General features: G+C 39.3%; 1 protein-coding gene across 4 annotated transcripts in view; it reads right to left on the reverse strand.

The window, feature by feature from the left end:
- The window catches only part of LDB3 (LIM domain binding 3), a 108,298-nt gene extending 95,717 nt beyond the window's left edge, over nucleotides 1-12,581 (reverse strand). For all 4 annotated transcript variants that reach the window (XM_059476908.1, XM_059476906.1, XM_059476905.1 and 1 more), the window contains exons 1-2: nucleotides 12,540-12,581; nucleotides 12,313-12,437 (exon numbers count right to left, since the gene is read on the reverse strand). In XM_059476908.1, the coding sequence (XP_059332891.1) occupies nucleotides 12,313-12,405 (93 nt within the window). In that variant the 5' untranslated portion in view covers nucleotides 12,406-12,437; nucleotides 12,540-12,581. The remainder of the gene's footprint in view (nucleotides 1-12,312; nucleotides 12,438-12,539) is intronic.
- Between the last annotated feature and the right edge of the window lie 448 nt (nucleotides 12,582-13,029).

Genomic DNA, 13,029 nt, shown 5'->3' on the forward strand with positions numbered 1-13,029 from the left:
GGAGGTCACCATCATCTCTTTTAAGGTGTTACAATTTAGCCAGAAATAAGCTTCTCTCCTGACATACTGAGAAAATTAGTTTTTACTGAGTATCCCATTATTGTCATTGCTGCAATGGTGAGAAGGTATGAACAGCTTCAAAAGATGGCATGTACCCTTTATTAAAAAAAACAAAAAAAACCAAAAAAAAACCCCACAAAAAACAACTTGAGCAATTTGGGAGCTTTTCTCAATAGCTCCTGATCCTTATTTTGCTATGGCAAAATTGTGTTGTCTGCAGTGGAAAAAGATAATATTTTAGAGAGTTTTTTCTAAACATTTCTCCTCACAGCATTAGTGTATCCAAGGGCAGTAGCACACTGGTGTGGCTGTATGGCACAAATAGTCTCAGACAGTAGCCAAGATGCTTTATGGGAAGACTGAAATTAAAGACTTGTGGCATCCAGGCCAGAACATTCACTGTGGATGTTCTAAAATTAAACACCAGCAAGGAAAGTTTATTCATACCTAAACCTTTTATCCATGCATTGAACCAAGAGGCTGAACAACCAACTACATGGGGAGACCTCTTTCTTGGCCTCCTAAGCTTGGAGATGCTTTTAATATTGGAACCCAATCCAATCTCTGCAAAACCAGTGGAGGAGAATCAAGACTTAATAGAGACAAAAGAACTAATATTGTTTACCAGTCCTCTTAACAACACTTTCCTCAGATAAAGCTAATTAAAGGTCCAGCTAATAAGGCAAATAAGGGCTAAATTATAATAAAACTACCTTGTACTGCTTTCTAGTCTATAAAGAACTGGATTAAAACAAAATTTAGAGACCAAATTAAACATTTGAGCTAAATAGAGTAGCAAGAAACAAAGACATCTACCCATATCATCAAATGGCATGAAACTCAAATCCGGCCTGGAATTCTTTCCCTATGGGAAAGACCAACATTTCACACTGTACTTATAAAATGTAATACTGTACAAGAGAGTGTCCTGCCTCCTTTCCAGGTTGTCTTTAGGACACACGAACTCCAGGGAATCGTGGGTGGAATGTATAAAAGATCTTACAGCAGCTGCTGGTACTGCATCTGTTCAAGGGATAAATAAAGCAGCTAGGTTCTAGTTTTGGTTTCATACACTGCCAGTCCCTTGACATGCATAGAAATTATAAACCACCTCCTCATCTTGTCAATCACACTGCAAATATGTCTCCAATATTGTGGAAGGGATGATCACTTCTTTTTGCTAGGAAGGTTCCCACAAGCTGGGATAACCTCCATGATAAGTCACACACACTGGCAAAAACCTAAAGCACTTCATTTTCTTCCAGAGAGTAACCTGTTCATGTAAATTATCAATATTTAGAACTTTTCTCATTCTTCCTAGGAAAGAATTGGGTCTAGATAAAACTGATGCGAAATTAAAGCTGAACTAATTCTCTAATTATCTAGACCTTCAAAAAAGTTTATTCTGTTTTGTTTCCCTTCATCACTACTTAATCCCCATGTTTTGGCATGTGGAATTTATGGAAATGTTCTCAGTTAGCAATTTTTATATGCATTTTAAAGAATATTAATGTGTTTAACTATCTATGCTCAGCCTATTTTCTTCAAAGAAAAAGTTGGAGATTACTATCTAAGATGCCACTTTGCAGAGTGAGAAACCACTGCTATGAAGAAAATTAAGCACAGACATGTAGGGAAAGGGAATTGCTGCTGAGCAGGATAAATCCATCTTTTTGTGGAACATGGGACGTGTGGCTGTAAAAGGAGCAAAGTCTCTTCCAGGAATGTCAGTGAAGATGCACTCTACTGTCAACACAGAAGTGATATTGGTATTATTTGCAGCTTGGGCTCCTTAACAGAGGCTACAGAAGACTATTTAATGCAGCAACACATGTAATCAGAGAAACAGGAAACCCCCCAGCTTCACACAGAGCAGTCATGAACTTCCATGTGGCACCATATTTAGCCAGCTCCTTCCTGCACATTCCTGCTCTTCCCTTCATGGCTCCACAGGACATGATAACACCTTTTTGAGGGCCCAAGTCTTTCACTTCCCAGATGCAGTCTTCATCTTTTTGCTCCTCCACTCCAAGTGCACTTCATCTGAACAGCATTGAAAGCTGGAGCAAAGAAAGGATAGCACATGCTGGTGAGGCAGGATGTGGGAATAGAGCAAGGAAAGGAGGCAAGGGGAAGAGGCCACATCAGCATCCAAGGAATATGGAAGGAGGAGACAGCAGAGAACAATCTCACATGGAGTCAGGATTAATGCCAAGAGCCATCAGTACTTGTCCTTGCAGCTGGCTGCTACAGCTGAGGCACACAGCCCTTAAGGGTGGGACAAAGCCTCTCACAAAAGAGAGAGGAGTTTTGCTATTCCTCAGGGGTGAAACAGCCAAACAGTTCTGGACCTCAATAATCTGTTCACCCTTCCCATGAGGTGCCAGCAGTCTGATACCTACAGCTCTGTGCACTCAGCCTGAACTACTGAGAACTACATGGCAAACCAGCACGTGTTTCAATTTTAGAGGTGTTGCCCTGAAAAGAAGCAGCATCAAGCTGTGGGCAATCAAACAGGGAAGAGATTGCTGTTCAGACAGACGTGGTTTGCTGCAGTCCACACAGCTGATGATGCTTGCAGACTGCTGATCACTTCTTGTCATGAAGAAAGAAAAGCACACATGTAATAGAGAGATCCTCACTCACCCACCCCATACAGTTGGCAGAAGGATTAAAGGATTTCATCTTGCAGAATTTGTTACTTAATTTAAGCAAAACAGTGAGATAAGAATCTTTTAGACAGGAAAGGACTTCAATGGTAGGTTAGGTTACAATTCCTAAAAAAAAAAAAAAAAATCAGCAGAAAGACTAGTAATTTTTTCCTTCAGTAATTAACCTTAGCCATTGCTCATCAAAAAAGCCATCTTACTTTGACTTTTTATTTTTTAAACACCTGCCACAGTGCTAACTGCCCTTAGCCATTTTTGAGCCCACTATGATTAGGTAAGGAGAGAATGCTGACATTCTCAAATAGAACAGGAAGGTCCCAGTGACCCCCAGGATCAAGGAAAGGCAGCCCAAATTCACCCTAATACCAGGGCACTCAGATTTGGCACTATGTACCAGAATCTGGGGTTACATGTAGTATTTTTGGAGTTTTGGATAAGATGTCCCATTCCAGAAGCTTGAGGTAAATGTAGCATTGGTTCCAATTCAAAATAGCTTCCTAAGTTACTGGATGCTTTAAATATAGCATGAGAGTCCCACAGAGGCTTCTCAAGGGTGTGCACTGCACGGCACCCCATCCAGGTATAGTAAGTACTACAATGCACTGCAAATATTTTTATTCATGCCACAAAGACTAATTGTCACTAATTCTGGCTTCAAACAGAGAACTCATAAATTGTTTAAAGTAAGCATGTGCCCTTAAGCCTGTTACTTTTAATAAGAATAAGGGTTTATGTCTGTATTAGGTATGGCTAAGCAAGAGAGGCATGGAGCCAAAATAGCCCAGAAGCTGGAATTTGGATTCTGAGTAAAGGAAAGGTGGGAATAGGGTGAGACCATGTGAAAGGCTCTGTTCCTCCTAATCCTCAGCTGCCATTGCTACAAATCAAGTGTATTTGGAAGGATTTTGGAGAAAGGTTAAAACCTATTTATGCACTGTGTCCAGGCACTGAACACCTGTGGCACGGATAATCACAACACCAGCTACGCACGTGGGAAGTGCAGAAAGTAACTCTACCCTTGTCAGGGGATTTGCATGCCTTTAAGACATTTGGCCCATTTCATCTTCCTAAAAGAAGAGCAAGATCTCATTGACATTTTGGAAAATGGCTGCTAACCATCACTACCAAAGAGTCACCTTGTACAAAGCCCATTCAAGATATTATCTAGAGCCATTTTTAAGCTGAAAATGAATTTTTTGAGGGTACCTAATTACAGGTACTTTCTTCCCTCTATTTATTGTGTGCTTTTCTCCCGTAAATCTCTTAGAAGAACACAAACAGCTTTACATTTAGGGAAATATTATACTCTTCATGGATCTGAAAACCAGAAGATTTTAGAACTGTCCCCAAAGGGTACCCAACAGTAAGGTTGACCTAAACTTCAGGGCCAGCTATATGTGACCAACCTTTTATTTCTTTTATGACCTGAGTTTTATGATAGTAGATAAATAAAATACTTAAAAAAAAATCATAATCTATGCAATACATTTTGACAGGTGATATCTGTTAGCTTTTAAATACACAATGTGACTTCTGGGTCAACACAATGTGACTAAACAGCACATTTATTGAAGTCCTTGTCCTCACTCTGTACCAGCAAAACCAAAATTCTTTATGAATTATTGGATGTCATTTATTAAATATCATAGCGTCCTTCTACCAAATTAATATTTAGGAATTTAGACAACTGTTACAGAAAGCCTACTTGTCTATTTTGTTCCCAGGTAACCTTTTTATTAAGGCTTTAATTACACTAGTGCAAAAGAAACAGCCCTTTAACATGCTGTGCATAGAAACCATTCTTTTCCAATTAGCATTATTCATTTCTACCAGCACAGTACTGCTGACATTACCAGACAAGGTTTTAAATTAATTTATATCCTCAAAACTAGCAGTTGCAATTGTCAGCAGAAATTTGCCTCTTTCCTTTCCCTTTCTCAAGATCTTTTAACAGGGACTAATAATTTACCTGGCTAACCTTGCAACAAAACTTAGTGGAAAAGAAGAGCATTATCTCAGGTTACACTGGACACTATTTAATGCTATATTATGCATTAAAATGGTGGCATCTCAGGCACCCACATGCAGACACTTCTAGTTACACACGAACTGGCTGCATGAAATTGTCCTCCCAGCTAGCTGCAGTCCAAGATGAAAGCTAGAGAATAGTGAAAACTATTGCATTTTGTACACCATTTTCATACATCCACATTCCTACTCAAGGTTGGTGTTATTTTGTATTTAAATACCCACGTTTTTGATAGTTATAGTATAACATACACTTTATGCTACTAATTAGATGACAAGATGGGAACTGCTGTTGCTAGTATAGAAAGTTAATGATAACATATATGCAGAGCTAATTTCTCTTTGTATTCCAGTGACTGGAGAATATTTTGCAATAATGTATTCAGAATGGAGATAATGACAGAGTTATCTGCAGTGCTATTAAGACAGTAATTTACAGAGTTCAGACATCAGACACTAATAAAAACTTTTATCTGAAAAAAGCTTACTGTGCATTTTAATTGTAAAGCAGTAACAGTTCAGCAGCTTTAAATTCATAATTTAATGGTTACCTCCTGATGTTTAGTCATTCTAAAGGATCTGCAAAATTATTAACTTCAATAATAATTATGTAAATCTGAGGACTTCCTGAAATGCTACATCAACTATATTCTCATACAAGTAAACTCTAGGTCAAAGACTGAACAATGTGTCAGACCACTTTATCCAGCTGCCAGGGCACACTGTCAAATCTTAAAACAAGTGAAAAAGGAGTATAACTAATTTGAGCTGTGAATCTGTTTCCTTATGTGAAGAAAACCCTTTCCTCCCTCCTCCATAAAACCACAAGAGCTGCTGTTATCCCTAGTTGTGAACTCAATTTTTTACCAGTCTTGAGCCCTTGTTTCCCACAGCTAACACTATATGCCTCCTGTTCAAGGGAAGAGCTACATTTCTCTTTCTTTTGCAGGAAAGAAAGCTGCAAAGTTACTTTATTAACTGAGCTGGCAATTGCACAGATGTTATTCAGCCCAGTTATTTCATAGAATGAGCTCTTTTCACAGACAATGCCACACAAGTATTGATGATTCAGCTGCAATCCTACTCCAAATTAAAAAGTATTTAGGGGGTGAAATGAAGAAAGGGTTTCAAAACCATGGGATATGTATCTTGTATCTGAACAGTCAGAACACCAGGTTCAATGATCTAACACCACTTAAACCAGAACCTCAACTATTACAGGCCATCACTCACATTTATCTGGCCTGTATTCTACCAGGGTGTTATGTTTCTCCTGAAAGACAAAACAGATGGAATTGAAGAACACAGCCTTAAATAGATGATTTCTGCACAGCATCTGTGCAGAGCACATAATGCTCCTTATATACCCCTGACCTTCAGCAGTGGACTTAGTATTTAGTGATTACTTTAATCACACAAACAGATAAGAGGGGCTGCCTTGTGCTCTGAGTATCTACTTGATTTAAAGGAGAAATCATTTGACCAAGAGCTGCAGCTAGCTACATGCTGTTCCTGAAAGTTATTTTGTCAAGTACAATACGTGCATTCAAATCCCGTTGCGCTATCCTGCTACAGTTTAAATAAAACTGTAATAAAAACACTCTTCAACAAATAAACCTGAGTTTAAAGTTACAACAACAAACTTCATGGATTTTTCAGAATATTTTCTGCAAGGAAAGAAAACAAAAGCTTCTTACTTCTAGCATGTAGTTTACCCAGAAGGGAAAAATAACCATCTTGCACTGGAATGGTTTTGGATACAAAATTAGGTATTTGCTGAAATCAAACCTTCTCTTAAGTGTTAGTGGTTCTGGTGAAACATCCATTGGGATTACTTCTCAGACCTGACACAGTATTTTTGATCAAGACAGAAAATGTTGTCTACCTCAGAATAATTAACACCTTACCTCTTAGAGCACCTGCACAGCCATGTTTAAATCTCTGTTTTACTCAGAGCGGAGACCTGAACTGCCTCCTTGGTAAACTGGGACTTTTTGATCCCCGAGTTCCAGGACCCATTTCTCTGGTCCAACAAGTATTATTTAAATGGAAAGCAAACACAGAATTTGCTCCCTCTTTCCTTGTCTGAATAGACATGACACTTGTGTCTGATGAGACATGCAACCTTATCATACAAATGCCCTGTACACTGAACTGCCATTTATAGTACAGATGCTGTCTACTGGAACATCTCAAATAAACAATACCAAATCAGGAGGCTGAGGAGTTACTTGTAGGACTCAGACTCAGAAACAAAATCATTGCTGATGTAGCTGTAAACATACCAGAGCTGGTTTGCAAATTAGTTTGAAAGCAAACATACCACATCAGATAACCAAGACTCTCCTAGGATACTGACATTGTTTGTATATATAACAAATAATTGCAGGTAATAAAACTCACAATGCTTTAACTTCAGATGAGGTGACTGTTACTCAAGAAGTAATCAACCAATTAAACAGATTATCATAAAGAAATGCTGATGCCCACAGAATAGTTGTTCTATCAAAAAAACAAACAGTAAAATTTCAGAGTGTTCTGAAAATCTGGCCTGGAAGTATTTAACCTTCCACTGACAAGAACTATTTTGAGTTAAACTGTAAGAAGGTTGGAAAAGTGTGAAACTGCTAAGGCATAAGAAATTACTACAGTGTGTCTAGGCATAATACAGTCATTATATTAAATAGCACACTTCCTTAGAAGTTGACTCAGTCATTTGAACTTTAAAGAAAAAAGGAAACATCTCTACTGAGTAATGGTTAAAAAGGAAGACTCCTAGACTTCTGGAGCACATCAGACTTATCTGTTAGTTTTGTAGAATATCAACTATTATAAATACTAATCTATAGCTTTTGGCATAGTGAAGGACTTCTTATTTGGAGATAAGAAAAAGCAGTTGCAGCTTTATGACAGCTACTCAGCAGTCTGATTCACCAAAGGTGGACACTTGAGGTGATGTGGTACCAGCACTTCAAGAGAACTTCCTAAATTGTTTCAGTTCACTCAATACAGGTGAACTGCATTTCTCTGATTACAATTTATGTACAGCACCACATGGCCATTCAAAGGACAGCTGCAGAATGCACAGAGCCTGACCTAGATCATCTGAGGCTTCCCCTCATTCAAGAATAGAAGAAAAAAAGTGAAGAGGGACTGCCTTCCCTCCTCAGCTGCCTGTTGTAAGGCACTGATAGGCAACAGCCCACAGGAAATGAATACTCTCACACAGCTCCTCTAAAGCAAAGGCAGTGACAGCCAGAGGTTGGCATATGTATGCTAGGGAGGGGAGGAGGGACAGGAAGCAATCAGCAAGAGATGCTGATAAAAGGAAAGAGCCTAACAACTCTGAGAAAAAAACCTTCCTGCTCCTGCAGAGACAAACTGAAAAATGCTAGACCAGGGTTTTCCCCCAGACTCAAAAAGCTGTTACAGGTTGCTTGTAGCAGAGTCAGTATACAGATCAGCTAATTTAATTCTTTTTGTAGCAGTGTTTGCTGTTTTCCCTCCCTGGACTTACATATTCACCAGATTTCAACCTTTTCATCACTTAATCAAATAAAGTATTTATTGAATGTTTTTGTTTTCTTTAACCACTATCTCCTGTTTCAGGCTCTGGCTTTTGATTTGGAACCCAAGCAGCTAAAAAACCTATTAGGAAATACAAAACTGTATAGATTACCAGAGTGATTTAGATAATATTTCCACTACCTCAGATAACAGCTGCTCCTTCACACCTTTCAGCTCATTGCATCAACTGCAAGCCAGCCTGTCTCACTAGAAAAGTTTACTGTTCAGAAATAAAGACTCAGAATTATATGAAGATGTTCTGTTATAGCATCCAACCATGTACAGTTGTATCATCTTAGGTAACATGGCAACTGAGCACTTAGATAATTAACTATGTCCAAAAGCCTTCTTACAGAGGATTAGGTCTACAAAATTAATGAATTCTCCTTGCTTCAAGCAGTAGGAGAAAATAAACAGCTTTGCTGCCCACATCAATTTGGAAAGACCAGATTTATGTATATGATCATGCCACTGGTGACAGTGCTTAGCACTGCCAACAACCTGCAAGTCTCATTCATTTCAGCAGGGCTGACAGATGCTTAGCTTTATTAAGTCTGTCAATACTGTTTTCCTATGTCTGCTACCTGCTCATGACATCTCATGACAGAATTTGACATCTCATAACAGAATTTGACATCTCATAACAGAATTTTTTTAGTGGGTAGGATGGTCTGCAGGGTGGGGACTGGAAAAATAGTTTACAGATGACTTCCCAATGCTATTGTTAAAGGAGTGTGAAAGCTGCAGAGCTTCACACTCTTGCCTATTTGTTTTTGTCTGCTGTTTTCTTGTTCCCATCCCCTATGTTAGTCAGGCATTTATTTTTAGATAAAGAACAGATAAGCAGAACAATCCATTTCAGGGGAACACATCTTCACCTGTCACCCAGCTGACTGACTGTGACTCCTGTGCATTATGCTGCTGACTATTCAGCAAGGAGCTGATCACCTGGGCCTACCTGAATGGAAGAAAACACAGTGTCTGAGACACCATTTTAAAGATTTCTTTAGGAGTGAACTGTTATGCCAAACAGCACTGTGTAATTCCCTTCCTCATCCACTGTGTTAAGAATATTTTTCCTGAACAAAAGCATTAGCAATCCCACAATCCTGTATTGTGCTTTTCTCAGCAGGTTTCAAAGACCTTCAGGATTTCTCCCCTGCTCTCCAGGTAAAATGTGAGGTGGGTGGGAATTGTATAGGGCTGGCTGACAGAGTGCAGGTCAACAGGTACCCACCTTATGTCTATGCATGGGCACAATGGCACAATACTGGTGTCCTCTTCTGGGAGGGTGCTTGGAAACATCCTGGTCTAATACTATAGATGGAATGAACAACCCTGCTGTGTTAGACTCTTTCCATCGTTTTTCTCAGGAGCTTAGAGGCAGTGCTCTTGCAGCATGACAGAAGAGCACAGAGCCTTCATGAAAAAGGAGGAATTCTTGCGTTCTCTGTGGCCCACCCACAGACAATCTAATTAACTGGGGGCACTCAGAGCACAGTGAACATGTCTGCAGGCAAACCCAGTCTGCAGGCTTAGAAGGACACTGTGCACATGCAGCCAAAAGGGCCATGGCACATCTGATACTAAAAGCAATTATAATACTCTTTAAGTTGAAGTTTTTGGAGTTTAGGACTCATCTTACACATAGAAACTCTAATCTCATCTCAGGGCGGCTGTGGATCAAAACCAGTCCATAAATAGGTGTACAAAATTCACTAGCAACATTTAGAGCTGTGTGCCCTGTCCAGGAAGGAGATTCTCCTCACAGTTATCTTCTCTCCTCTCCTCCCCACCAGGAATATCTTAAAATGTAAGTACATCTTCCCACCTCAATAAGACTGCAATTGTGGCTGAGTTCATAGGTCAACTCACTTATGACCGAAATTTCTGATCTGTTTAGAGATATATTTATGTGATAGATGACAAAGAAAAAAAACAGATTATCATCAAAAATAATGTATTACACTGTGTTTCAATCAAAAACATCACAAACAGCAGGCATAACTATCCCAGCTCCCCCTGAAAGAGGCTATTTTAATTCATGTATGTCTGCTTGTGCCCTCATAAGGCAGGCTCTAAAATCCAATCCCATCCCAAAGCTGTAGTCCCAGCTAAAAACTGGGCCTCACTGGGAAGAGTTTAAAGACACTTAGCAGTGTTTTCTGACACTGTTACGGCTGAAAATGCAGTCAGCTCAGTGAAGAGCTAATTCCTCCACACCTCTGGGAATTCAGCTGTTGCAGTTTCACTTCTGCTCCTCCCATGCTCTCAAAAGCCTCATGAGAATCATACAGCCTTTGGGCATAGTGTTTACACTTCCACAGATTACAATCTGAGACAATGAGCTCTTTGGGAAACAATTGGCTTTTCATTACTGATTGTGTCACATACACGGCAAGTGCTACAGCCCTGGCCCATGGCTGACAGACCCTAGGATGACTGAATGACTTATAAGAAACTAATCAACACCATACAGTGCAGGCTGCAAAGTGTCATGAAAACACCTAAAAATATGATGACACCTCTCTGTACTTACCTTGGGTGGGATAAGAAAAGAAATACCAACACTATTTGCAGGAGCAAAATTATTCTGAGTTTATGAAGGGAGTTTATTTTTCTAGATGGGGGGTATTTTAGGTTGTCTTTTGCTTGTTTGCTTTTGATAAAACTGCCATAGCAGCCTTCTTTGCAATTACTATGCTGCAAAAGGAGTTATGAAAAGTATGTCTTACCATCATAGTATTAGGGTAAATGTGGCTCTGTCTTCCAAGAAAGAGAATGTGCATAAGAACACGGGAGATCAGATCATACAGTTTCACAGCATGAATATGAAACAGCATAGCTAAGATTTCAAAAGATCACCAACTGACTTTGAATCACATTTGTTGCAGAGACATACATTTTGTACCCACATCTTAACACAATTTTTTCATTATGAAAAAACTCCATAGTTTTAAAAGCAGTGTAGGTGGCTTTTTTTATTATTTTTGAGTGGAGCAGACCTTTTATTTGCATTCTACTTGTTTGTCTGATTAAATCGTTCTGGTATTTCTCTTACTGTTATGTAAGTAACCTCTCTTGTCGCTGTACTGCAAAATAAGCCTTGTGCAGGTGATTTGTGGAGGAGCCAAGACCTCTCTAGAAAGATCTGAATATTCTGGAGCACATTTGAAACTGTCAGAAACAAGAAAAGAAGAAGGGAGCTACCAGAAATCACACAGAACTGTCTTACAAGAGAAAAGTAGGTAAGGGAAACACAAATTTCCAGAAAATTCTTCAATGTTAAAAATATTTAAGAACCAGAGCTAATTCAGGTAATAGGAGTACAGAACTGCAACACCTTAAAATAATGCTTCAAGGAGAAGAGAAAAGAAAAAGGCAGCTAGAAGATACATGGCTGTAATTGACAGATGCACCAAGTAATTAATTATTAAATTCATGCTGTTTGTCAGCTGCAAATGGAAGGCTTCTGCATAATTTAAGACAGTATTTTAAGTACTACTGAGCCTTCTGCTTGACATGTCTAATTTTTATCCAACTATTGCGCCCCATCACAAGAGGGGACACATCCCTGTCTTTGTTCAAACACCTGACTTCTTATACTTACAAGCAGTTACATGTTTATTTTATAGAAATATAATTCTATATTCCCATTCAGAATTGTTCTATTCCCCTCCCCTCAAATTGCACCAGTGAGGCCCCTACCAGCAGAAAAAGAGACAACACTGTACAGAATAGAACTGGAAGTTTACTTAAAAGAGGCAGTATCACCATCCATACAAATATACCAACCAGAACTGTCTTCCTGAGGCATTAGCAATGCCAGGTTGTACTTCAAACTGGCACATTTCTAGTTCACATTATATTGTCTTTATTCACACCTAGGTGCAAAGATCTTCAATTCTGCTAGGCCAGGTCAAAGTGTACACATGACTGCTATTTTCCAACCCAAACCAGCTCAACAAGGTTTTTTTTGCACACTTACTCTGGAGATGGTCAAAGGCATGTTGAAGTCCTTGCCTCCTTGCAGTCGGAAGCCCCAGGGTCCAGGTCCATTCAGAGTCACACTGTAAGCCATGTTGTACCACTTCCACAGGCAGCAACAGGGCACTGCAGGACAGAAGGATGGGCAGACAGAAAAAAGTGTGAAAAAACAGACTGAGAACAGGGAAGGGTTTTACATAAATGAAAGCAATTCTCTCTCTGCCTTGCCTGCTCAGTCGTGCTCTGATAGCACCTAAGAATAGATGGGAGCTATAATGCAGATGCTGATATCCCAGCTGAGGAGGGCCCATAAAAGGTTTGTAACCAGACACCTACTATGCAAAGACTTCATGACTCAGAGGTCTAATATAGTCCCCACGGAAGGGGACAGATCTTTCTAGGCTCCTCAAGCCCCTCATGCTGCTCAGTCACTTTATGGACAAAACACATGTTTTAATAAAACAAGCAAACAAAATCCCACTCTAAAATCCCAAACACCCAAGTCTCTTCACTAACCTGTTAACAACTACAAAGCCATTTTTAAATTCTGCTTCAGCAGAGAGGTATCTTGCACTGTGACATATAATACAAGCTCTTTCTATATAGATAGTTCCACATGTAACAGAAAAGGCACCAAGAAAATGTTAACCTTCTTCTGCAATGCTTTGTTAAACTGGAAAAAAGTACATACTACATGTATTTAACATCACCAAAAAAA

This window comes from Ammospiza nelsoni, chromosome 8 (genome assembly GCF_027579445.1).
Source record: "Ammospiza nelsoni isolate bAmmNel1 chromosome 8, bAmmNel1.pri, whole genome shotgun sequence".
Classification (NCBI taxonomy): Eukaryota; Metazoa; Chordata; class Aves; order Passeriformes; family Passerellidae; genus Ammospiza; species Ammospiza nelsoni.